Source organism: Haliaeetus leucocephalus, unplaced genomic scaffold (genome assembly GCF_000737465.1).
Source record: "Haliaeetus leucocephalus isolate CR32 unplaced genomic scaffold, Haliaeetus_leucocephalus-4.0 Scaffold871, whole genome shotgun sequence".
Taxonomy (NCBI): domain Eukaryota; kingdom Metazoa; phylum Chordata; class Aves; order Accipitriformes; family Accipitridae; genus Haliaeetus; species Haliaeetus leucocephalus.
The window spans coordinates 2442885-2469865 of record NW_010973307.1 but is presented as its reverse complement, the minus strand read 5'-3'; the positions used below and the strand labels follow the sequence as shown (position 1 = coordinate 2469865).

The following is a 26981-nucleotide window of genomic DNA, read 5'->3' as shown; positions in this document are numbered from 1 at the left end:
CCTTCTAGGATGGGGTTGCTCGGGAGCAAAAATCAGCTGACATCCAATGAGAAACACACTTCTGGAAGCAACCCAAAACCCAAGAGTAAAACTCCTCCCGCCCCACCCAAGGTAAGCCTGCAGGTTTGCGTCCTGTCGGGATCCTCCACAGCTCAGTTAGTGTCTGGAGTGATGCAGGCAATACTTGTGTGTGCCAGCAGGAACTTGAGTACTTCTATTTCCTAAAATTTGGTCACCAATTGGGAAATGTTGTTCAAAGGGCAGAAAACAAATGTTTATGCCTGGCTTCCCCCCATGAGCTTCTTAATACGGGGTGAACTGTTCAATCAACGCTTCCTTGCTCTGTGTTTTTTGTCTGTCAAAAAGGATGCCGTTTTCTCTCTGGGGATACGTTATGGCTGTGAATTGTCAGAATGGGCTAGGGATAGCGGTGCTCTGAAAGGCTATGTTGCGTTGAGCCTGGCACAATTATTTGCGTGGGCTGGACTGGCGAGCAGGGCAGGAGACAGGGAGAGAAGGTGCAGAGGCCACTGCCCTCTGTGCCCTGCATGGCTTGGACACAAGTCCTCCAAGCTGATCCCCGTATCTTTTAGACAGGCTGCTGCCCTCAGCAGTCTGCAACCCAAGCTGATGTTGCTGACTTGCAAACATCAAAAAGATGGGTCAGATTCAGACTAAGATTCAAAGCTGCAAACCGCAATGGAAACTTTGCCATCAGGGAGGACAACGGGTTCACTAAAGAGGGTCTACGGCTAATCTGTGTTGGGGTGGGCTGAGAATCAGGAATGCTGAGCATCTGCTGCTCCCTTTGAATTTATATGGCCTCTGCTTGCATGGACGTGGATCAATAAGACACTGGGTCAGGATTTAGGACACCTCAAATGGCAAACGCCTTGCTTAAACTTTGGAAATCACTTTATCTATCTATCTGTTGCTGTAGAGAGGACATGATGACGGGTGGAGACATTTTTCACTCCTTTAGTTTCATTTCTGAGTTCTCCCACGGTTATGAAGTCTGGTTTTCATGATAGCAGATGTCAGGTTGACCAAGAAGATGTTCTTTTCCTAAATTTCCTTCTTTCCAGCTCCCTAGTTAGATGGGGTTAAACCACAACAGAAGTCCGCATTTCTTTCACTTAAATTAGAAAGAGCAGTGGGTGAGCAGCTCTCCCACCCCACAGTGCTGCTAAGTAGGAGTCAAAGGGTGGCACAGACAGAAAACACGAGATGTTTTTAATTCAGCGTCTGTAGTTCACTCCTTTTGAGCGTGTATAAAAATAACTGGCAGTGGTCAAACATCCACCAGAGTCACTAGGTACTGTACCTTGGACTGATCACAGGACTGGTGTCTGAAGTTGGGTAGAGGCCAACAGAGCCCACCGGGCCATTTCTGCAATATTAAACTCTCAGCCCACAGAACAAGGTGGTTGCATCCCAGGCGCTCATTAGGAGTAGTCTGTGGCCAATTGGCCACCCTCAGGGTCTGCGCCAAACCAAACTAGGGACCATGTCAATGTTTTAAAAGTGTGCCTAGATGTGTTGCAGTACCTTGCTGCTGTTTAATTTGCTAATATAGTTACTGCCTCCGTTTTTTTAAAGTATCCCTGAGCAAAGGGTATTCCATGAACATTGGAATTATTATGGCAAAGAGTATCCTCAGTTTTCTGCTTCAAATAATATTGCAGTTGTAATTTCTCAGTGAGACCATTCATGTCTCATCCCCCATTGATCTGAAATCTGGCATCAGAGAACAAGAGTTAGATAGACCAGGGTTTAAATGTGGGTAGCAGATTTATGCTTTTATTCAGAGGGGAGCCAAGGATTATTCAAGCTGACAGTTAAGACAGCTATGAACACATCACGGCAAAATGTGCTAAAGCCATCGCGACACATATGGAGCCAGATGCAGGGGCTGTTGACTGACTACAGTGGGCTCTGGATCAGACTCCCACTCATCTATGAAGCCGAGGGCAGGTCTTTCTGCAAACGTAGCAAAATAATAAATGTCTTATTTTTTCTTTCTATTTCTATCAAAGGGCAGACAATTTATCAACACCTCTCATCTAAACCAAGCCTCTGTACAAGGTAAGATTCTGAGCTCATTTGCTGTTTTGTCTTCCCATGGGGTTTTGCAAGGTGGTCGTCACCCAACAGCAGGTCTTGAGAACAAGCCGTCACGTCACAGGCGTGTGGTTTCTGTGTCTTTAGCATTGCCAGGCAGGGAGTTTATCAGTGTGTTCTGGAAGATTCGGTTTACATCACTAACTGTTTGTAGCTGCCAGTTTCCCTTGCTCATCAAAGAAATTAAGAGGGAAAAGCAGTCCTTCTTCATTGGCTGAGCAAAGTGAGATCTCAGACATCAACTGCATGAGATTTCTCTGTCTGCTGCCCTGTCTGCAGCGTGACAACTTGTGTATTCTCTATCCAGTTAGCTGAAAATTTCAGAGGAAATAGCAGGCATTCGAGAGCCCAGAGAGATTACAAAGAGAATGAGAAGAAAGAAAAAAGTATAAAATAAGGATACGCAGAGCCCCTGTTTGGAGATTGTTGGCTTCATCCACCTCTGCAACTACCTGCAGGTCACAGACGGTGTTTGGTAGGTGATTGCGTTTTAGCAGGAAGCCCTCTGCTACCTCTGCCCAGCCTCCGACAGCAACTTGTATATATTTTTGTCAAAGAAGTTTTGCAGATTAAGAACAGAGAGAGAGACCATTAGAAGGGGGCAAAAAATAGAGGCAGCTTGGAAGAAAGCAGTTAGCAACACACAAAAGTTCCTCACGTGGGTGCAAGTGTAGAATTAGGGAAGACAGGGCATGAGGAACGAAAAAAGTGGAATGACAAATAAATAGGATGCGTTGAATGGCAGACCTAGCTCTTGCAGTCTTATGGGTGATGATGGAGGGTTTCTGCCATGCGGCAAACAGAGAGAATCCTGCGACATCAAAATGTTCTTCAAAACTGACATTTGTTATGAGACCCAATTTGTGGGAGGTGTAGCTCTTCAACTATGTGAATCGGGCTGTATTTCTGTGGAAACACCATTTTTCCAGAAACCATGCTTTATTTTGCAAAATTGCTTTCGTGGCACATTTCCAAGCGGCCATGCTCTCCTACCTCCACAACTGAGCAAACATTGCCAGTTTTTCATGGGGTTTTTATCAACCTTCTCACTCTGGTGAGAAGCACAACAGAAGTTAACTTCAGGGAGGCGGCTTTTACTTCTGCTTCATGCCAGAAGGCAGAAGTGGAAAGATGCTAAAAAATTCATTAAGTACCATGTTAGCCATTTTCAGCTTTCAAAACTATTTTGGTTTTTTAGGTTCATTTCCAGTTTTGGAGGAATATTCACACTCACAGTCTGGGGAACTTCTTATTTTCTCTACCAGTGCCTGAGTTTCCAGAAATGATGCTATGTCTGACTCTGTCCTGTGTGGTAAAACAGACTGATAGGAACCATACAAGATATTTGAGATATCTGAGATATTCTCATGAAAGAAGGCAATTCAAGTGATTTGATAAAGAAAGCACAAAATCCAGGCAATTTGATCATATAAAAAAATCAAAGTGCTGAATTACATCCTGTGGGAGCACTTCAAATTCAGTCAGGCAAAATTATTGACTATGGAAGTGTGGCATGTAATATAAAATCAAGACTTCTTTTCCTTTTTTTTTTTTTGCATTTTTTTGCATTCCTTGCATTTTTATTATTTTTTTTCTGATGTCAGTGTTGTGCAACTTGTTTCACGGTTTCAAGCTTTCACATCCCTGTCTCAGAAATTATTTATTTATTTATTGTTAACAAAAAACTAATTCCTCCTGTCATTATTTCTCTTAATGGAAGTAACACTAAGGAGGGCAAGGAGTGCATAACTGGATTCAACTGCAGTGTTGGCAGCATCGCCAATCCACTTTTCATTTGGGGTGGGTTCTTCCATCGTGTGAGTCTCTCATTCATTTTAACATGGCTCCCTAAGCACTCAAGATGTCTTTAAGGTCAGTTCTAGATCTCTCTGGAGTCAAAATTTACCTTTAATTCTGCGCCTGTAAAGGCCCCAGCACAGCAAAGTCCTGGTCCATGATGGTGGTCCCCAAACACAACAGTTCCATTACTATAGCTGCTGCTATTCGCTTGCATTGGATAGATAAGACATAGCAGAAAGGTAGAATAACCCCCGCCCTTGCCCTGCCAGCTGCTTACAGCTGGATTTAAGTACTACTGATAGAGAGAGCTGGTCATTTTGGGTGCTTGTCTTCAGGCATTATAATAACCTACATCTGCACCAAGAATTGGTCTCGCTGAAAGGTCGGTTCTTCTGATTGAGGAACTGCAACTGCTTCCACCTCTTCTTTTGCTTTTGGTTAACCATAATATGAATAGGACTGATTTTCAGGGGGTGGGACCTTAGTGTGCTCTGGAAATTGAGGTCTTCTGAGGCATCTCAAGATTAGCATCAAAGCTCTTAGTCGTTTTTACTGCTTTTCCTTTAATATGTATTTGAGTTTGAAAGGATGCTGTCAGAAATGTGATTTTGAGCTTAATTGGGAAAAGAAGGGTTTGTTTCTACTGAAAAGGCTAACTTTTCAATGAGAGATTAAAACTTCTCGTCAAAAATGGGCATTGCCAATCAAAAGCAAGAGGGGGAAGGAAGGTGAGAGGTAATTGCCCAGAATGTTCAGATTTCCTAATAAAAATGTTATGAGTTTACGTCTGATATGATTTTATGAGGAAAGCAGAAATTATCTGCAAAAGCATTCACCATGTCAAAACACGTGGCAGAAAGGTATTTGACAGAAAGCACTCTTGCAGTGCAAGCCCAGATGTCCCAGGAGACATCTCCCATGTTGTCATCCCACCTGGGCTTGCTGACCACCTGCGAGATGGTCATCTGCATCTACAGATGCATCCTGCATCTCCACCAGCAGGATCTAACGGTGTTCCTCTTGGCGACAGCAGCAGTGAGGCCAGTGTGCCACCAGCAGCTGTGTCTTTTGAAGACATCCTTTTCTAGCACATATTTACCTTCGTGAACCAGCCCGTGCTGCGCTGAAATGGAAAGCTGGACCCATTTTCAGCAGCAGTAACTCATAGCTCAGTGCACCCAGCCAGCCAACACGTGTTGTGAGTTGTCATTTACCCCACGACCATCCTAACATGGCTCTAAACCAATTGATGGTCCTCTGGGGGACCCTGGCACCGTCTTGGCCTGGCTCCATAGCCATGAGATGGTTGCAAAGACCTTCCATTCATGATGGAGCAGTGGTGGGAAGACTGGTTGAATCATTTCTATTAAGCCATCAAACTGGCACTCAGCCTATGCAAACCTAGCTGGTATCTAACTTTCCTGACAGCAACTCTGAGCCAAGATGTATTTGGCTCACAATCAAAGTCTCCGGGCTGCTAGCATTATCTGTAAAGCAGTCACTCCTAGCAGCCCCGACGGCTTCTCTGCTGTAGAGTCACTCATGACCTAACTTGATCAAATAGGCCAAGAAAGTATTATCGACGCTGTTTCTCAGTGGGTTGACAGACTCAGAGACAGGAAGAGTCACTTTCATCATGAGACAGCAAGTCTGGCTGGCTTGAGCAGAGAGAGCTTTTCTTCTGGCTCACTTAAGTGTGCAGTGTTTCTCAACACGTATTTTGAGAAGGGGATAAGAGGCGTTCGTAATATTTTTTCAGCATATAAAACCTTTTTGTCCTTGCTATATGTGCTCCTTTTCTTTCTCCCTCTCTCCTTTTTCTTTTCGGTTTTGTTTATTTGTACTTATGTCAGTTGCCTCAAGATCAAAACTACATTTTTCATTTTATTTTCTGGAATACACAGCCACTCTGTGCTTGAAGATGTTTACACATTAGCTTCTATTTTTTAAAGCAAAAGTGTGACCACTGCATTATTTTATTTTCAAGGGGAGCAGGACTGTGCATGTGGTTGAGCACATTCATTGAGGGCACCTTGCAGAAGGCATGTGCCCAGAAACCTTTCATGTCAGATAATCTGGGTGATAACAACTTTCTCGAGGAGACAACAAGAGTTTGGGTGCATTGCTAATGCCAAACACTTTGAGATCCCTCAAGGGAAAGCCCCCAACCGTGCAAACTATTTTAAGACTTCAAAGCATTCTCCCTTGTGACTGATCATCCTTTTCCCCATATGTAGGAGAGAGTGAGGCTCTGCTGAAACCTCTCATGGATGTCTAAGTTCCTCCTCACAAGCCTGAAGGGAACTGCTCAGGGCTTCAGTTTACAAAGCTACATTTCTTCCCACGCTGACCCCTTCTGCTCCCTCCTCTCCAATAAATCGCCAGCAGAGCAGCAGCCAGGCCTTGCACAGACACAAACCCCAAGTTGCCCCAGAGACGTGTTATCTTGTGATGACAAAGGGCCAGTCTGGCTCTCTTGCTGGTGGCATTATTTGAAAAGGTCACACAGAGACTGCGGCTTGACAGTCTGTTTTGAAAAATGCTAATAATAGACCATCCATCGCTCTCGGTGCATTAATTAGGATGTGTACAAGCTAAAACCTTTCTGCAGCAAATGTTCTACTTTCTTTTTCTTCTTTTTCTTTTTCTTTTTCTTTTTCTTTTTCTTTTTCTTTTTCTTTTTCTTTTTTCTTCCTCATTATTGTGTTTTAGTTTGATTTTTGTGTTTGTGTGCATGTGCTGATCCTCTTTATAAAGTTTGATCTGCCCCAAAATAGCTGTTCATTTCTGCTTCAGTAGTTGCGAGCCTGCAGAGCACGCGTGAACGGTTGCACAACCTCTCCGAGAGCAGCACCGGTACAACCCAGGCACGCAGAGGTAGCGATTCAGCTCCAGCCCACAGAGATCTGCCCCGGGGTGGGTTAGCAGCCTCGCAGCACATGTACCAGGCAGCAGCTTTGCCACGCACAGCACGGCTCGCATGCACCGGAGAGTGAAAGTTCATTTTGCCGTGCCAAAATTTAGGCTCGACCAACACGGCTGGAGTAAAAGCAACGTGGTAGGGTAGGGAATGGGGATGCAGACTTGCTCCACAGCCTCTGTCCAGGTGGATTACAAGCAAAATGGGAGACACAGAGCACCGGTTTTGCGGTCTGGAGCATCTAGGATGTGTCAGGGCCAGGGAGAGGGAAGGGGATCCTGGAGCATTCACCACCCCTGTGGGAACTGCAGCTGAGCGGAGCAGCGAGGCACTATAGAGGTGCTGGGTTGAAAGCAGCAGCGTGCCTTAAACGTGGTGGCGTGTCTGCAAGGAATAGTGTGTAAAAGGGATGACAAGATACAAGCTGAGTCGAGAGCATCTGGAGGGAGAGCTAAATCCTAGCAACAGGCTCAAATAACGGAAACTGAGACAACTTTATACCTTTTTCAATCAAGAAAGCCTCATCTTTTTGAGTCAAATCCCACCCTGGGAAATGTTGCTACAGCAGTTTTCATTTATCGCCATGTAAAACTCAGGCCAAACACTGGCAGGTTATTTATGACCTTTTTTATTCCACACAAACCCTTTTTTCTTGTTGACACACTGCGTTTTGTAGATAGGGGGGCCTGGAGTGTTTTAAAAACACATACACAGGAAACACTTTGGTGAATCAGTGTTAGTCCCTGAGCAGAGGTCATGGTTGGCAGGAAAACCGGGTTGGTGGAAAATTTGGGTTTTGAGGGATGAGGGGGTGACAGCAGGGGCGGGGGTGAAATGCCCCGCCATACACCCGGGTGTGCATCACTCCCCCAGCAGGGAACCAGCTGGATTCAATGGTGCTGCTTCTTCTTTCAGATAACTTGGTTGTGATTGCACTGTACGATTTTCCTGCCGCAAGTGACCGCGATCTGCAGCTGGTCAAGGGGGAGAAACTCCAAGTTCTCTCCAAGTAAGTGACCTGCAGCCAGAAGGAGGGTCAAAGATGAGCATGGTGAGGCTGGGAAAGGGGGGACCTTGGGGTCAGACACCAATTTGCAGCTCACCAGAGCTGAGCCTGTGTCTTAGCTTTGCTCCAGAGCGTGACTATGGGTACCCCTCTTCTCTCTGCAAGGTGAGGAAGATGACACTTCCATGGGTTACAGGTACTTCGGGGTTGAGTAGTGTCCCTCCCTGGCTACTACTGGGACCTTCTTCACTGCCGGTGTGTGTGGGCGCAGGAATAGCATAAATAACAACAATAACCTAGCTCCTGTTTCATATTTTGTGCTGATCATGCTTTTGCAAAGGATGTGGGTTGGGTGTAGTCAGAGGAAAGGACAGAATCGAGCCAGAGAGGTGCGTGGTTTCATTTCACCTTCTTCTCAAACTCACGAGAGAAAAGTCCGTAACAGGGCAGAGGTGGGCTTGGGTCCCCATGTCATTTGGCTTTATAAGTCTGCTCCACCCTTGACCTCTCTATGAGGTGGCCTCCAGAGGTGACATTTCTCACCCAGGTGCCATGGGCTGGGACCCATGGCGCAGGGGAGGCTGCTGGGTGGGGATGGCTTTTGGTCATGCCTGGGTGGCTGAGTCAGTGGTGGGAGAGCAAAGCAGTGTCTGGCAGACAAAGGAAGGACCGGAAAGGAGGAGGTCCAGTGTCCCTATGCAAAGGGCAAAATGAACCCACGGTGACCCCGATTTCTGTCCTCTCACTTGGGGCGCGGAGCAGAGGTTTCGGTCTGTGGTCACTGCGCTTCCTCTGCATTCATGGAAAGAGATTGTCACCTCCAGAAGTCCCTGAAAGACCAGCAGCCTTCAGCCTGGTGGTGGTACTAGGAAATTGAGAGGGACCTATAGAGTTGATTAAGGAGTGCTGATCTATTTGCAGTGCTCAAAAAAACCCAGAAACCATGCCGTACCTGCAGCTTTAGTTTGTCATGAAACCTCCTCTGCGCACTCACGCTTTCTCTTCTGCTTGCTTTGCAGTGAGGGTGACTGGTGGCTGGCAAAATCCCTCAGCAGCGGGAGGAAAGGCTACATCCCCAGTAACTTCGTTGCACAAGTAGACAGTTTGGAAGAAGAAAAGTAAGTGTGTAGGCTTATGAATGGTGAACACTGATGCAGTGCCCTGTCTCTCGACGAGCTACGGGGACAGCTTTACCTGCCAGCAGGAAGATGTCACTGCTGGGCTGGATGGCAAGAGGTCTTTCATCATCCCCAGCAACGCCGCCCAAAAGTTCAGAAGTTTTAAGCACCGTGTGGGTGCGGAGCAGGGAGGATGAGGTTGCTACAGGGAAAGTGGGCAAAGACTCCCGTCCCATTGATTGCACCCACCATGGAAGACAAGGATTTTGGGGGAAAGAACATAAAGGTTATGGTAAATCAGCAGTGCCAGGGACCGTCCTCTGGGCTCTCTGGCCCAGTCCACCCACACGCATAGTGTTAAACCTTCCCAGCCTCCAAGACAGTGTCCATATGCAAACTGGGGCTGGGGATCACTTGGGAAGGGTGCACTGATCCAGGTCTCGGATGTGCCAGAGACCACGCCAACGATTTAACAGGGCAGACAACTGAGTGCCAGTGCCCAGACCCACAGCCTGGTGCTGTTTATTTCATTAGCCCAGCTGCAGTCTTTGTGTTTGGCTCCCTGCAAAGAAGATGGTAAGAAAGACTGGAGCCAAAAGGGTTTATTATGCCTATAATACAAGCAGCAGAAGAAATTGTTTCCATGACTTATTCTCCTCTATGGCATTCAGCTATAAATGATCAGCCCCGCTTGCAACCTCCTCTTGGAGGGACACAACCATCATTGAATCCAGCAAATATTTAACAGCGCGCAGAAATGTGGTTGAGACATAAACGCTCTTTGTATCCGAAAGGTACATTTAAACGGCTATGGGCACCCTACACTCGGCCTCCAGCCCACGTATCTGCTTTATACACAGCCTGCCTGGGTACTGCTCAGGGCTCACTCGCTTGCCAGGTGAGCCGTGGGTCCCTGTGTGCCTCACAGGCTGTGCTCTGGCTGAGCTTGTACTTCTCTCGTGTACGGAGTACTGCACAAACCATCTACTCTCCGCTCTGGCTGAATTGCTAAGCTGTGAAACAAGCCCAAAGTGACTGAAATCTGGTGTTAATCTACTGAAAACAGTCTATTACTGCCACTTTCCAGCAGATAAAAAACTATTTGCTGATAAAAATAACCCTCAGTTTCAGAGTGTAATGGTAAAAAAGAAAATGAACTAACTGGAAAGAATTTTATTTTTTTTAGAGCTTTTCCTTTTCAAGCAACGATTTTGCCTTTTCTGTCTCCCAGGTGGTATTTTAAAACTCTGAGCAGAAAAGATGCTGAACGGCTGCTGTTGTCTTCTGGTAACAAAGTCGGCTCTTTCCTTGTCCGAGAGAGTGAAACCAGCAAAGGTGAGATACACAGAACAAGGGGAACTCCTCGTTATTGCCACGGCTTGGAAAAACCTTCAGACCTGGCTGGGCAAAATAGCGCTTGCTAGGCTCAGCAGGGCTGTAGAAGTGAGCTGGGAATTTGGAGGGCAAAGATTTGATCATGGTGCTACTTGTATGTGTAGTTCAGGCTGTGGTAAGGGTGATTCTTGTCACTATAGTTCGTGGCAGAGATGCAGGAACACAGATAAGGAGAAAAGACTTTCCAAAACAACATGTAGGGGTTTTCTTTTCCTTTTCTCCCTGAGGAAATGTTACTTTGTTGACAAATGGAGACACTTCTACTCACTCTTGAAGAAGCATTTCTCCTGCTCACAGCAGAAACTCGCAGAATTTTGGAAAAAATCTTTTGGTGGAACATTTTCCCAGAGGAAACATGTTTTTCCTGATAGTCTGCAGCAGGGGGAATTGATGCAAACCAGGACTTTTGGAAGGAGACTGATGAGCAGGAAAGGTTGACTTCATCCACTTTCCTTCCCTATGAACATGTCTGGCTTTTGAAGACATGACCCAATGAGGATGGAAAGGGCAGAGCATTGTGGTTACTTCTCTCAGGCAGTGGATATAGTTATTAACTATAATACTTAACCATGTAATTGCAACTTCTTTGTTTTGTGCTGTTAATTTGACAGTCTAGAAGTTAGCTTAGGTTGTCCCATGGGATGTCATGTTGTTTCTTTACTACTTTTCTCTCTTTGCATCCTCTGGATCAGCAGGTGTGTTTACAGCATGGAGGAAATGATGCTCTATGGTGGTCCCATGGTTCTGCTCTGAATCAGCTCCTTACAGTAGTTCAGGAAAGTACTTTAGTCTTGCTGTGCTTTGGTTTCTTTCCCGTGAAATGGATGTAAAAGTCTTTCCTTGCCACATGGGAAAAGGTGGTTTGTGTCTTCCTAGTAGATCACTAGAGACTTGGAACATCCATCCATGGGACCTTCTTTTCCTTGCTTTGCTTCCCAAATGCTTCTACAAGGCCCTGACCAAACAGTAAGAGTGCGAACAGATAGACTGATCCTCCATTTTACAATTCTTGCCTACTGTAGCTTCTTCTCCCTTTCTTGTCTCTGTTTACCCCCATTCACATGGGAGGTCTCCAAGGCAGCATCTGTCCCTTCCTCCATGGCTACATCATTACCAGTAAATTAAATAGTGCCAGAGCCTGGATGTGACAGCTGGGTCATCCACACAGTCTCTGCACAGGTTTTACCCTGGCATCAACCAGGCACCATTCCCAATAGTTAATTTGAGTGCAGTCACCTGGTTTCGGAAGCTGAGAGAGTTTCATGGTGTGGATGTGACCCCAGGACGAGGAAGCAGGTTCTGGCATGGTGTAGTTTACGCACAGATGTAGTCTGAGCCCTGGCTGAGTTGCAGACCTGACCATTTCAGCCACCTCCACCAGCAGGATTTGACAAATAGAGTAAAACTGGAGCACTGGACTTGAACTGGTGTGATATCTAGTCTGCTAAGTGGGGCAACAAGATGCTCATCTTCCTGTAGCACTCTCCCTCAGCCATCAGGCAGGGGTGCTGTGTCAGCTTTATAGCACCCTACTTTGACTTTCCCCCCTGCCCCATGCCTGGGCTCACCTCCACATGCCCCTGCTGAGCTGATGCCAAGTAGGAGGGCTGCTTTCCATGAGGTTTTGCAGTTTTCAGAATTTTTAGGGAACATTCAGGTCAGGAAACATTGAAGAGACTTGTTTCTAAGCATTTCGCTTTGCAAGTCTCTTGTTCTGCTTGTATATTTTTTTCCCTGCTACCTTTGTGGCACTTTTGAGATGATCAGGCTTGGACTAGTCACTACATGCTGCTCTTCCATTTATCCCCTTCCCACTCTCCCCTTTTTTTGCTGAGATATTTCGGTAGCTGGCATGATTGTGCATTGCACCCAGGAAGAGTCAGGAGCAACACACGTGCTGTGCAGACACTCGTGCATTGTATCTGAAGGACTGGGAAGGACTGAGGTCCTCTGTCCACACATGATCCTAGTCTTTGTGGCATCTCCAGGTGGCACACATGGATGGGATCAGACCTTTCCCTACAGTTGTCCCTTACTTCTGCTAGCCATGAGCTGCAAACACAGGGTGAAACAATTCCCGGCAATTCTCTGGAGGGTGAGTGGGTCTAGGTCACACAGGGCTTGGACAGAGGTGGTGGAGTCCTGAGATTCAAGGAGAAATAACCAGGCTAGACGAAATCTTTAATGCCCTGTCTCTGCTGTTTAGAAGCAAACTTAGCTGGAGGTGTGTGATATTCTGCATTAGCAGATGTGGCGTGTTCCACTCCATGAAAGTCCCATTTAGTCCCAAATGGTGAGAGATCAGCTTCTGTACTGAAATGTGAGTCTCACCTGTGCCTTTTCTGATATTTAGTTTTCTGTCTTAAAATATGGCTGCTATTCCTTCAAGCACCTCATCGTCTGAATGATCCTAAGCAATCAGCTTCTACCTGAATATCCTTACACTATCTGAATGGCCATGGTGACATCTTTTGATCTGTCTTAACCAAGCTTCCTCCTCTCTAAAGAGAAAGGGAAAAGAGAAATCCCCGCATCTCCAAATGTGCTGTGGAGCTGAATTTGCTAATTTAAAGGACCCTGTGACCCATCATGAGATGTCCAGAGCAACGTCATGGAATTAATCCTGCCCTTCAAACCCCACAGGTTCTTCCTGTTTTCCTCCTCCATGACATATGTTTTCATTCACTTTGTACATCATCAGCAACATTTGACCTTTAGGGCCAAGCACTGAGTCAAGCTAAGGATAGTAGCCCCCGTAGCTGCATGCACCGGAGGGTGGTTATCTCATTTTGGGTTGTCTCAGCCACAGTAGGACACATTCTACACCCTGCCTAAGAGCAGCACCGATTCGCAGCTCATCCTAAGCAGAGTCTCATTTCACTCATGGTTAAAGACACAGAAACTCTGCAAACATGGGGGCTTCGCTTTCAGCCAACATTGTGGAAAGGCCGTGAAAAGCAGATTCAACATCCCAGGAAGATGGGTCCTTGTCAAGATGGTGTGGGAAGCAGTCCAGCAGTACAATCATCGGCGGAGAGCTAGCCTTGGTGAAGCTGCTGGAAATAAACAAATCCTCCCTGAAGTAATAATCATTCTGAAACCTGCAGGAACTCAGTCACACAGCTGTGCCGAGTCACGAACTCCTGGCTCGCAGCAAGACTGCTGCGGCTGTGCTCCCGGCAGGAGGGACCTTGCAGAGCCCAGCCGCCTTATCCAGCTGAGTTCCCGGGTTTCCCGTCGGGAAGGAGTTAAGAGCCTGATGAGACCTGTAGGAACAGGAGATGCCACATGTGATGGGACTCAGCCTGAGATGCAGGCATCAAAATGTAGATATTGTACGTGGCAGTTGCCTGAGCTCCCACTGCAGCCAACGGGGCTTGATTCGGTTGCCAAAACCTGGATGTCCTAAACTCCCCTCCAGGTGCTCCACCAGAAGGTATGGTTTTGCACCATACCTGCCAAGCCCATGTAGATGTCCCAGAGCATCTCAAGCGGTACCAGACACCCATGTTTAGGTGACTGAAACAGTCCCAAGTATGATGTGAAGTTGAATCCCACCCTTCATGTCTTCTGTTGCTCTTTCCCATACAAAACTTGCCACCCTTCGAACAGAAAGGACCTGAGAGCCCTTGTAGGATGGTTTGGGGATCCCAGACCCAGAACAGGAGGGTCTGACACCCCGAGCTGCCCAGGGCAAGATTTGGTTGTGCTCACATTGCTCTGAACTGGTGTTGAGTGCAGGTGTGGACCTCCGTGTGTCAGCCCAGCTCTGTGCTGGGATGTGATGCAGGACTGTAGGACAGGTGAATGTCCCTTGTGGCTGAGGAGCAAGAACTCCTTTCAGCCATCCTGGCTATCATTGGGGGAGATTAGGAGTCCTGCCATCTGTCTGGCTCCACTTAACATTTTTCATTTGCTGCTGTCACTGAGAGAAGAGAGAATTGAAGCTTTTCAGCCCTAGTGCTTTGCCTTTACACTGCAGCTCCCAAGGGAACAGTAACCAGCCACAGCAGATGACAGGGAAAGCTCTACAACACTCACTCCGGCACACTAAAATCTGACTTGGGGTGAAATACCATCATTAGCTCTAATGGCAGGATAAGTATTAAGACGGGTCGTAGGCAGCTGATAGATTGGTCTGGAGGTTGCCCAGAGCCCCTGCCACCACTGCATGCTGAGCATCACTGGTTTGAAAGATGCAGGGGGGTTTAAAGGGTCAGCGGGGTCTGGAGAGGAGGTCCTGCAGGAGAGCAGGCATTTTGGGTGCAACCACACTAACAAACAGGTCAGGTCTCCTCTTCTCTGCTGGCTCTCAGCCCCCAGGAACCCACTTGCACACATGGTAGTCATTAATTCCTGCGCTCCCTTCTGCAACACTGTCTGTCGTCAGTACAGCTGGGTTCACACCATGTTTGGCTCTTTCCTTTAGCAGGCCTTGCGCTGTTAAAAATCCCACACGTACCCTAAGCCACGTTCCCGGCGTGCAAAGCACCCTCTTGGACTTGTGCCATATGAGCCCAACTCTGATGGGCTGCAGCCTGGCTTGCACATTATTTCCATCACTTTGAAATTAAAACAACATCATCATCCTCAACAACAACAACAACAATATTATTATTATTATTATTATTATTATTATCATCATTATCATTGTCATTATTATCATTATTATTCACAACTTAGGGCCACATAGGTACCACAGAGGGGCCAGAGGAGGTCTGGGGCCAAGTGCTAGGGAGTGTAAATGTGGCTGATCAACTCTAGCAGGACTTGTGCTGAGCACCGTGGACACAAGCCCTAGCAACACCTCTCTGCATCCACCACAAACCAAAGATCACTCCCTAGGAGAGACACCCTTAGCTGTGTGGTGGCCTTTGGTCACTGAGACATGGACGGCAAAAATGAGCCATTCCTTTCCCTTCCCTCAAGTTTTTTGTTGCCCCATTCAAGATGCTTCAGGGCTGTTTCTCAGATGTTCAGCTGCAGGATTGCAAGAGCCAAAAGGGCTTCTCAGTCTGTCTTCTGCCTGACACTCACGGTGAAGGAAAGGGTATCAGAAGAGCATTCTCTGTTGAGAAGGAGCCCACCATGTTCACACTGTGTGCTTCCAATCCTGAGGTTTGCTAGCTCTGCATTTAAACCAGCAGGTCTTCCGTGAATATTATGCCACTGTATCTCATAGTCTAGTCTCTGCAGAAAGGGAGTCCCCCTGAAACTACTGCTAGCACTCAGAAAAATGTTAGACTCTCCCAAATTCTGCTTGTAGAGACTTATAATCACTGCAACAGAGCAAATATCCACAGAGGTGGTTTTCTTCTGTTACTTCTTAAAAACACAAATGGTTTCCAGCCACAGTGTAGGGAACTGCTGGTGCTGCGATGGAGAAACACCAGCCGGTGAGCGTTATGTTAGTAAACTTTCCCCTCGCGTGCAGAATTAGGGTTTCAGAGTCACTGCAGAAGGCCCCACTTCTGCTTATGATCCTACATGACAGATACATACTTTTTAACACATTTAGCCTTGCCTTTTCAAACATTAAAAAAGGCAGCCTATCAACCCGGGTGACGTATTAGACTTTTAACAGCCCAGCAGGCTTGTAACAACTTACTCCGGAAATATGATCCAGACAAAGGGAGAAAAAACATTTCTAAGCTGTATTGAAATTTACACTGACATGGGCTGGAAGTTGCTGCTCTGTAGCAACATCTAGTGATGGGTTTGTGCTCCAAAAAACAACTCTATGGTTTAGATTATAAACTCCTTATAAGGAGAGAATAGCAGGTTGGAGTGGTAGATCATTGAGTAGCACCCTCGAGGTCAAAAGGCACGTGAATCTAGATGTGAATCTCTAGATATGGTTTAGCCACAGTCACAAGTTTGTGGCTGAACAAGGCAATTCTCCTGAATCCCCCTTCTATCCCTCCTTCCGTACCTCCCAGCTGAACCACTGACCTTGGCACAAGGGTTATAGGGAATAACAGGGACACGGGGACCTTGGATAATGCTGAGAAGGGACAGGTATCTCTTGACCTTATCTATCCCACTAACTGAAATTCTGGTTGTGCTGGCAGGGTGGTTCAGCTCCCTTTCAGTCCTGTGTTTCTACAGACTGGTGAGACTGCAGTCACTTGTTTCATCCAGATGAGGGGATGGGGTAGACAGAGCTCAGATGGGAGTTATGGAGCTGTAGCAAGACCATCGTGAACTAAGGAGAGTATGAGTGCTCTGGCTGGAGATGTGTTATTGATTGCCATATTGCTTCCTTGGGGCTGTTGGTCATGGCACAGGCAAGTCTTACTCAACAAAGCCTCGACAGGCCCAGTTAAGCTCTGATGAACCTTTATCCTCTCCACTTGCCTTGGAGAGGGGGAAGTTTGTAGTTTTGCAGCCTGGTGGGACTTGCCCTGAGAAGGCATCAGCAAGGGCTGGGAGAGATGTCTGCAGCTGTAGGCAGCCAAGGAAAGAGGAGGTAGCTGGTCCCTGAGTAGGGTGCTGCTTGTCCTCACGGTTCCTTCTTCTGCTCATTCTCCAGGTGCCTATTCCTTGTCTGTGAGAGACAGCGACTCTGCTCATGGGGACATCATCAAACACTACAGGATCCGCTCCTTAGACGGCGGGGGGTATTACATCTCCCCCAGGATGACTTTCTCCAGCCTGCCAGAGCTAATCCATCATTACAGCCGTAAGTTGTTTGCCTTCCCTAATGGGTTTGTCTCCTAGCAGAAGGTGGGCATGTGGACAGAGGGAGGACAGGCTTACTAGCCACTACCACCACTCCATCCACTCTCATGAGCCAGGTGTGCTCCTACAAACAGAACTTGGGCATCCATGTCTTGTTTTTCATCCTGGGGCATTGAGAGGGTGAGCTCTGCCCACAGCCCTATAACCAGGGAGTGTCTCCCATCAGGAAAGGAAAGAGATGAATGCTGAAGGGATATGCCAGAGGGATGCTTGGGAAGCAGGCTTTGGACTAGCTGGGCAGGAGAATTTTCTCCTCTATGGCTCCCTTTGAGCTTTTTTCTTTCATTGAGTCCATTCTGGGTGCCTTGATCTCTGTGGCTGAAACATTTGTGTGGTTGTGGAGGTTTCCCATGGGTTGACTTTTTCCTGGCATGTGTAGATGGAGGAGGAGGTTAGCTCTGCCATCCCATTGAACTGTCCTGTGCTTCATCCTCGTACAGAGAAAGGAGATGGCCTGTGCCAGCGACTCACAGCTCCCTGCATATCCCTGGTTCCCCAGAGACCCTGGGCACAGGACGAATGGGAGATCCCACGGGAGTCTCTGAAGCTTGTGAAGAAACTTGGCAGTGGGCAGTTTGGGGAAGTGTGGATGGGTAAGTATAATTCCCACCATTCCAGGAAAGAAATACATAAACAGAGGAGACAGAAAGCCCTCTTTCCCTAAGACAAGACTAGTCTGGGCAAGGGGATCCTAAAGTATGAATACATATTTATGAGTACACACACAGCAGTAGATGTCATATTCCTGGGAAAGAGCAGACAAGTTGTGTTTGCACAGATCAGTGGTTGAGCATGGGTTTCACAGGCTAGATACACGTGATAGGTGTCGAAGTAACTATATACTCACCTTCTGAGACATGCTCTCATTCTTCCCGGGAATCCTGGGCATGGCCGTAGGATGCTAAGTTACACACAGCAGGGTGCCTGGGTGACACTATCCCACTTTTTCTGCTTCCCTGCTCCACTTTATAACCCAGATCTGAATCCCTCATGCCTTCCTGCCCACTGCTAATCGGTGGGAGAGGAAGTGGGGTGAGCTCAGCTTCCTTCGCTGTCCTCTTTGTGGTTGGTTGTTGCCTTGGCAATTGAGATTGTGGACAGGACCAGACTGAGTCGACATCCTGACTGCAGAGTCCTGGCTTTTTGATGGCATTTGGATTATTTGAGAACCCAGCTGGTGAGAGGCCCCAGGGGTTTCACCTAGAAACAGACTTGCAGGGCTTGAAGGACTCTGTGAGGATGGGCTCATTGCATGGGTGTCCGCCATCTAGAGCAGGGATGATCCCTAATGAAGACACATGGATTGACAGTTGTGCCATGTCTCTCCCTTCTCCTCTCATACCTGCTAGTTGCTCAGAGCCCACTGGCACTGAGATATACCACGCATTTCTTTCTGAGAGATTGAAAGCTCTTGCTGTGGTTTTCTGCTCCCTGATCCACAGGCTCTTCTGCTCCTTATTGCATGGCCTGATAGAGCCCGTAGAGGCCAAAATTCCTCAATGCATCATAATCTCTCCACAGGCTACTACAAGAACAACATCAAGGTGGCTGTGAAGACCATGAAGGAGGGCAGCATGGATCCTGATGCCTTCTTGGCAGAAGCAAACTTGATGAAGAGGCTCCAGCATAACAAACTGGTCCGGCTATATGCAGTAGTCACAAAGCAGCCAATCTATATTGTGACAGAGTATATGGCCAATGGTAAAGAACCTCATGGAGCTTTTTTGTTTGGTTTCTGCAAAATCAGGTCAATGAGCTGGCTGGTACTCCCATGCATAATGGGGGTGGAGAGGAGAGCATTGTACCAAATCTGAAAGCAGAAGGACTAAGTGATGCAGAAGTTTGTTTCTAGTACTGGAAGGGACTTTATGGGTGATGAAATCCTGCCTCTTGTTGCCTCATATTTCAAAAGCTACTTCACAAGATGGGGATGCTCCATTTGAAGAGTATTTAAAATTCTCATCTCCACTGTTCCTGCTGGAAGTTTGTTTCAGATTTTTACTCCCCTCAAGGTGAAATTGTCCTTTCTTTTGCCCCTCTTGTCTATAAGGCTTTGGGTGATGAATGCCCAGCAGTTTGCAAAAGGTCTGTGCAAAATAGAAAGCAGAAATGGGCTGTGTTTGGGAACTTACCTAATGGAAGATGCTCCAGCAGACAGCCATTGGGGTTCCTCGGATTTTCTCTAGGATGCAGGAAAATTTGTTGCATATATACCAAGGAGCACCAGGGCAAGCAAATGTATAGACTTATTCAGAAGAGTTACAGCAGCCTCTCCTCTTTTGCAGGGTGTTTGCTGGATTACTTGAAGACAGAAGAAGGAAGCCAACTGAATCTCCCCAAACTCATTGATATGTCAGCTCAGGTTAGTGAACAGCCTCTGGGAAACAGACTCAAGACCATGATTTGTTATTGCCTCAGTGAAATTCTTGCGAGTCTGAAGTCTGTCACAGAGTCGCTTTCATGGAGAAAAACAGCACCTCCTGGTGTGCTCTCTTAGGGTTTCTCTCTCAGCCCTCTCGTGTTGATGTGCATGTCAGCTCAGCAATGCTCTGCTGTCCTTGGGACCGCCTCTGGGGAACTTGGTGCAGTGCTGGAGAAATGGAGTTTGTTTTTTGGGTTTGGGGTTTGTTTTGTTTTGTTCTGTTTTGTTTTGTTTTGTTTTTCTGGCTTGCTGAGCAGGAAATAAGTTTGTTTCTCTTTTTTTCAAAAGGAAGAAAAAGCTTAACAAAGAGACTTGCAATGTAGAGACAGGCTGGCTTTCAGCAGTTCTTCCCTTCTGATAATTAGGCATAAAGGATGTTCTAACCCTCAAATCTGTGAATATTGCCTCTTATGAGAACAAACTTTTATCTTTGTAGGGTTGTTTCCCTCTAAGCATCCCCAGTCAATAACTGTTAATAGTTGCAGCTGCACTATGACATTTTAGTCCAGAAGTGCATCTAAACTCAAACAGGTCAAAGTTAGGGAAACTGCAACCAGAGTGGCAGCATCTTGGCAACAAGTTGTACCTGAAGGATGACATTGGCAAAGTCACTCCAGCTCAGTCCTAGCCAGCTGTTGACAGAGTTTGGCTTGCCCAGAGTGGAATTAGGCCAATTTTAGAAATATTGGGGAAAAAACCATGAAGCATCAATGTCATGGCTGAATACAACTGTTTTGATGTGCAGGTCTGGGATTTACCTGTAAGATCACTCAGCCTTTCTGGGTCAAAGTGAGCCTGAGCAAACAACGTGTAAAGGCTGGCCACTTGGTTCCAGCTATCATACAGAGTTATTTTATAATGTATTAAAAACTGGAGAATCTTAATATTTGTTATATGATAACAAAAGACTTTCCTTCCTGCTTTAACCAGGATGAAAATATTTAAATACTTTAAAGCAGTGTCCCCATCTGTCATTTCTATTTTCCTCTGCACCCCTGTGAAGGGTGCAGAGCAACATGTTTCAGTGCCTTCCCTCTTCACTGCTGATAAATCTTCATACCTGCAGCTTTATCTTTGCTGTCTGTGGGAGGTTATGGGGCCAACTGCAGCCTCCCTGTTTAGTAACTTTCCCTTAATTTCTTCTTACTTCCTTCCCTCCTTCTCTCTTTACCTCCTCACTTCCCTCCCTTTCTTTTGATTCTTTCATTCCTTCTCTTGAAAGTTATAGCCTCTTGTTTGTTTTAAATTCCTGATGATAAGCAGAATGGTCCAAATTCATCTGAGCCCTTGGGTTTGGTGAGAGCATTACTGCAGAAACTGGCTTGATGCATGTCTATGCGAGAGGAAAGTGCCGTAGCCAGAGCAATCTGCACTCAGCTATAGTCTCGGAGGTGACCCAGAGCAAAGCTGTTGGCCAACATGATACACAGCTTTGAGGCAGGGACAGCAGAAGCTATGAATACTCATGCATTTATTTAACACAACATTATAACTTGCATTGAGCACGTGGAATAACGAAGCATTCCCAGGCAGGTGTGTGGAAGTATCTAGGGAGAAGTCAGCAATCTTGTCTGTCCCAGGCATGAGGGTGATACAGTTCTGACAAGACACTGGCTGCAGGAACCCCTGGGAGAAACCCATCCCAGGGCTACCTCGTGCACCCAAATCTCCTCTCCGAGTTCAGGGTTGAAGCCTTGAATGTGATCGCGTGGCATGGCCTGAGCTGGCCAGAAACCTGTCCACTACAATGGTCAAATAGTGCTCACAGTGGGCATCATCACTAGGGTTGAGCAATTGCCCTTAGACCTCACCTCTCCATGGACACCTGGACGCACTCCCCCACCCTGCACATCCCTCTCCCATCCCTCCACGCTCTTTGCAGCATTCTGCACCGGGCACAGCTTCCAGGACCAGGATAGCTGCACACACACCAACCCCCCTCACCCCAAAAATGTAATTATGCAGAGAATCCACCGACAGCACCTGGGGTTGGAAGGATTTTGCCCATCCCTCAAGGCATGGGCGTCAGTCAGAAGGACAGCTTTCCTCCTTCCCCCTCCCACCCCGGCACCACCTCCCCAGGGCAGGGATTCAAACACTCACTGGGTAGCTCCGGGAGGAGGAGGAGGAGGAAAATTGCTGTCTCTTGAGCTATTTTGCAATCTGTTCATCTGCGGTGTCAGGATGACATCACGACCCAACAGGCACCCAACCCTCTGGAGTGCAATTTGGGATCCAATAGCATCCGTCGGAGTTAAAATTAGAAATCTCAGGTCTGATGCGCTTGATCCTGTGGTCATTCTCGAGGGTACATACTCGAAAGCACGCTGGGCTGGAACGGGCCCATCGCCGGGTACTATCTCATTAACATCAGGACAGGAAATTACATCAGTTCTTCCATTTTCCACTGCAGCAAACAGCACTTGCGCTGAAGGGGTGTTGACACAGGTTAGAAATGCAGCACTGGAAAGTATGTGTTAGTATCCTGTTTAAAACCACATGTAAGTTGAGATGCTGATGCGAATCTGTATGGAGTGGAAAATTGCTCTGCCCTCACCCACAGGCGCATAAAAGCTTTAATAGGTACTAACCATTATTAGCAGGGGTTGCATGCATCCATTCACCCTCCTGATAAATGCCTAATCTGAGACTTGACTGATAGAGCAACTTCGCAATCTCTTTTTCCTGTATCTCCCAGCAATAAAAGATTGCGGCCGTCATTTACAGAGGCTTGTCACACACCGGGGCTGCTCCCTGCTCCAAGGAGCTAAACGTTGCAAGATGACCTTGGGAGCAAGAACCTCCCAAAGTAAAGTTTGGCCATGGTTGAAGAAGGCAGCGCTCGCCCAGGGTGAGGGATTTATCCAGGGCCATACTCCCTATCCCAGTCATATTTCTATGGATATCTGGGTCTTTCACTCTAATGCACCCCGTAAGTATCAGAGGGGAGAAGTGTATTGTGTCCTGGGTCCTAGTCTGCATCCAGCACAGGGAAAGAAAACATCAGTCTCAGGTTTTTTGTGGAGGGATCTCCAGGGGTCTCCCCATCCCAAAGCAGATCAGTGAGGGAGAACAGAGGAGGTTGCTGAAAAACATCTAGTTGTCCTCCTAGATCTGGACTTTGCTACTGTGACTGAGGGACGGATGAGTTCTTTGAGGGTTTTTTCTTTTTTTAATTCACATATTTAATCTGGAGTGTTTGTGATTAAAATCCCAACTGGAGAGGATGGTCTTGTGGCAGAAACTGGGAATCCAGTGATGTGGTTTCAGGTTTGCTTCAACTTTCTGCATCTCGCTGCAGACACAACTCATGACTGTAACTTCTGAGCAAAACAGAGAGTGATGTTTCTGTTCTGCTTGACTTGTCCGCTTAAAGCTTTTGGTGGCCGAGTGTATGCTGGTAGAGCTGAACATATGCAGAAATACATGGGCAATATCTATTTATGTATGTATGTATGTATCTGTCTGTTGATCTGTCTGTCTGTCCGTCCATCCGTCCATGGAGCATGTATGGATGTCCATGCACATGGAGGCATGTGAGCAACCTAAACGCATGCTGTGCTTTTGTAAAGGTGGGTAAGATGCAGCCAAGATAATTTGCTGTCATGGGGAGGTGACTGATGAAGACGGACTCTTCCTCCTCTCCTAGGTGGCAGAGGGAATGGCGTACATCGAGCGCATGAACTCCATCCACCGTGACTTGAGAGCTGCCAACATTCTCGTCTCGGAGACGCTCTGCTGCAAAATTGCTGATTTTGGCCTGGCCAGGATCATCGAGAACGAATACTTGGCACAAGAAGGTGGGTGTCGTTCCCAGCATTGCCTCACCAACACATTTGCCTTATCTCTAATCCTCCCGCCGTGCAGACGTGCCAAGATAGGGGATGTCCGAGGGCTTGGGCTGGGACCAGGCGCAGGGCACCGCTGCTGATGGCACGAGGCCAGAGTCCCCACCGCTGCCATTGTCAGCACCCAGGCAGCAGGCAGAGCAAGCAAGAAAACCAAATATCGCGTCCTAGGAGAGGCAGCAGCTCTTGGGGACAGCAGAGAGCAAGTGAGGTTTGCGGAGGGAAATGGGAAAAAAGTCTTTTGGCACTGTTTGGGAGAGTCCTGCTAAGTCTCGGGTTGTGTTGCTGGAGAAATTTGACCCCTACTAATGAAACCTGCTGCCTGTGCCTACGTGTTCACACTGAGTCAGTCCAAAGGGAAGGAAATAGCAGTGTAACTCAGTCATCGCACTGCACAGGGGAGCAGGAGCCACAAATCTGGACCTAAAGGCAGTTTCCAGATGTCCCAGGCAAACTGAACCCAGACGAGATCAAGGTAATCTTTCCATAAAGAGGGACAACTTACAAAACATGGGAGAGGGTTTGCAGCTTGGCAGGTGTTTCTCACGAGAACAGAGTACCTTGAGCATCTAAACCAAACCAACCAACCAACCAAGGCATACAAAACCAAATATTTCCCATGTTAATGTTCAATCTCCTTATGATTCCACTTGCAAAGCCAAGCCCCTTGCTGGGACTGAGTATCTGAACTGGGGGTGGACGGGAGAGCATGGACATGAGCGGTGACAACTGGTTTGGCTGGTACAGAGTTCTGTCTACAGCCATTTGATGTCAGAGTTAAGTCAAATTTCTCTGGCAGCAGCTTTTTCTCTGTGCTTTCTCTGTACTGACCTCTGACTCTGAGGTCAGTTATGAGATCTTGTCATTCAGATTGCAGAGAGACTTTAAAGAGCATCAGGGAAACAAGCAGAAATGATTGAAATAAAACAATTAAGTCCTGCATAAGTAGCACTTACCAGAAAACTTTCAAATTTTGGAAATCTGTCCCCTTCTGGAGTTGGCACGAAGCTAAAATCCCCTATAAGAAATACTCTGTGGAAAGGAAGTTGAATAGATTTTTTTTTTTTTCTGATAAGATAGGAAACTTTTCTTTCAGTTTGCTGTCCCAGAGTACTTTATGATACAAATTATACCCATTCCAACATGCAAAACTATTTCAAAGCACTAAAAGCTTGCAAATGTAATTTGTGAAGTGTCATGAAGGGGTACTGTGAGATTGCTGCAATTTTTTAAGGCAGTTTTTATCCTAAAGAGAAGTTTTGGTGAAAAATCAGTATAATTCTGTTAACATACCCAAAGGAGATACATTTCTAGTGGAAAACAGTTCCTATCAGCATTTTTCCAGCTAGCTTTAATCTGAAATAACAACTGCCCGTCTATCTACTTTGAACAATTTTCACTTCATAGATTGCATTTCCGAGCCTCGTCAGTCTACTTGTCAGAGTGTGATGTGCAAGAACAAAGGCACTTATTTCACACACTGCATTTGGGCTTTCAGTCCTGAAAGGATATATGCAAATAAAAATGTGGTTTCCTCTGCAGTCTTTAACATCATTCAGTTCCTACTTGTCAAGGAGTTTGGGGTGGATTTTTTGGCCTTAGCTAAATTGAAATTCCAATCTTATGGTCATTGCTATCTGCAGTGTGCAAAACAAGAACTTGGTGGAAAAAAATTAAATGGGACTTCTTTTGCTTTTAGTATACATATGCAGCTTTAAGAACTGGAGAATTTATATTTGCTGTATCATTTATGCACTTTTGCTAAAAAAAGCCCCCTTCCAGTGCGTGATTTTTACAGAATAAAATCCTGCTGTTGTCCTCTAACAAAGCTACTCGAGGCATTGGCTTTGAATAGCACAGACACATAGTTTGGGCTACAGAAACCCACAGCAGGTTGCTACCTGAAGAGCGATGGGTCTCTGACGAGAGCTGCTTGATGCCCAAGGGCTGCGGCAGGGACTGCTCCCTCCCGGCATCCCGCCCTTGGCATGCACGGCACTGGTCGCCATCCGTGCTACCAATCCTGGCTCCGTTCCTGAGATCCCAGTGCTTAACACACAAGAGATGCAAAGGTGTTATAAGACTGCAGATTCCTCTAACTTCATTGGTAAAATAGTTTACCTAGAGTTTTTTAATATGCATATTAGCAGCATTAAGTTTTTTCATTATTCATTTTTTTTAATATATTTTTTCACTTCGTTTTTCATTCATTCTCTGTCTATCGGTATCTGTGGATGTTTATAAGCGTATACACGTGAAAAAGTCTTTTAAGATGAAATAGCCTGGATTGCATTGGAAATAGGACCAGGAAAGGCAAAGAGATTCCAGGTAGAAACGACCTTTTAATAAAAGCAGGAGATAGGCAGCAATTACCCTCCTCTGGCCTTACCTCCATAACTCCACAGTTCATTCAGTAAGTCCCATTGCAGCCCCCTGATGCAGTCAACAGCCGCAGGACCCAGGGCTCTGTTTTGGGGAACTGCTTGCCCATGTCTGTGGGAGCAGAGGGAGATGCTGTACCTCCACGTGCTATTTACCTTTGTTTTCTCCGGGCAGGTGCCAAATTCCCGATCAAATGGACGGCGCCGGAGGCCATTAACTTTGGAGTTTTCACCATCAAATCTGACGTGTGGTCTTTCGGGATCCTCCTGACAGAAATCATAACCTACGGCAGGATCCCTTATCCAGGTACAGCTCACTGCGAATACGGGATGACCGTGCATCGACTTCATCTAGTGCTGCTTTATTCTTGGAGGCATATGTCCAAGTGCGCACATGTGTGCCCACACAACCCTGTATCTTCACGCTGGGTTTCCTTTCCTAGGCTCCCACGAGCCTCAGTTCTACCTGTGCTAGGCAAAACCTATAGAGGGAAGTCAGGGAGGGGACAGAGGGATGGAGCAGGGAGCGCTACCCTGAAGAAGGGCTGGTTCCCAGATATGGCCCAGCATCACAGTCCCTCATGCCCCTCCAGCTCTGCCTGGGTGCGAGCTACTGGGAGCGCTGAGTTTCACCCCCCAGGGTGCTGAATAACTCCTGTTGGGCTGTGTTTCCCTCCAGGGATGACCAACCCCGAGGTGATTCGCAACCTGGAGCGGGGCTACCGCATGCCCTGTCCGGACATGTGCCCCGGCGAACTCTACAATATCATCCTGAAATGTTGGCGAAACAAGCCCGAGGAGCGTCCGACCTTCGAGTACCTGCAGTCAGTCCTTGAGGACTTTTACACCGCCACGGAGAAGCAGTACGAGCCGGAGCCTCAGCAGTAAGCCACCGTCCCACCAGCACCTGGGGATAGATCTGGAGGAAAGCCACCACCCGGCGATGGCCTTTCCCTTTCTCCTGTGTGCCACCACGATGCATTTGGAGAGGGGGAACAAGGAGGGACATGAGGGAGGTGGATCCTGCCAGCTCTGGGGTTATCGTGGAGACTAAAGCGGTGGCTGAGAGCTGGCACAGCTCCTTCCTCATCCGCCTGGGAGGTCTGTACCCACTTCGCAGACATTGCCTCTGCCATGAAGGACAGCAAACTCCTTCGTGACCCACCTGGACACATAAAAGTCCCTCAGCCCTGCAACTGCGGCCCTGGGAAGAAGGGGCCATGGCCGGG

General features: G+C 47.1%; 1 protein-coding gene across 1 annotated transcript; it reads left to right on the top strand.

Moving 5' to 3' along the window:
• Nucleotides 1-9: 9 nt before the first annotated feature.
• BLK (BLK proto-oncogene, Src family tyrosine kinase) lies at nucleotides 10-26733 on the top strand. Its single transcript, XM_010583129.1, has 12 exons — nucleotides 10-111; nucleotides 2037-2085; nucleotides 7757-7850; nucleotides 8867-8965; nucleotides 10197-10300; nucleotides 16893-17042; nucleotides 17542-17694; nucleotides 18623-18802; nucleotides 19387-19463; nucleotides 23173-23323; nucleotides 25928-26059; nucleotides 26432-26733. Exons 1-12 carry the CDS (start codon nucleotides 10-12, stop codon nucleotides 26638-26640), a joined length of 1500 nt encoding a protein of 499 aa, XP_010581431.1. The 3' UTR covers nucleotides 26641-26733.
• Nucleotides 26734-26981: the final 248 nt, after the last annotated feature.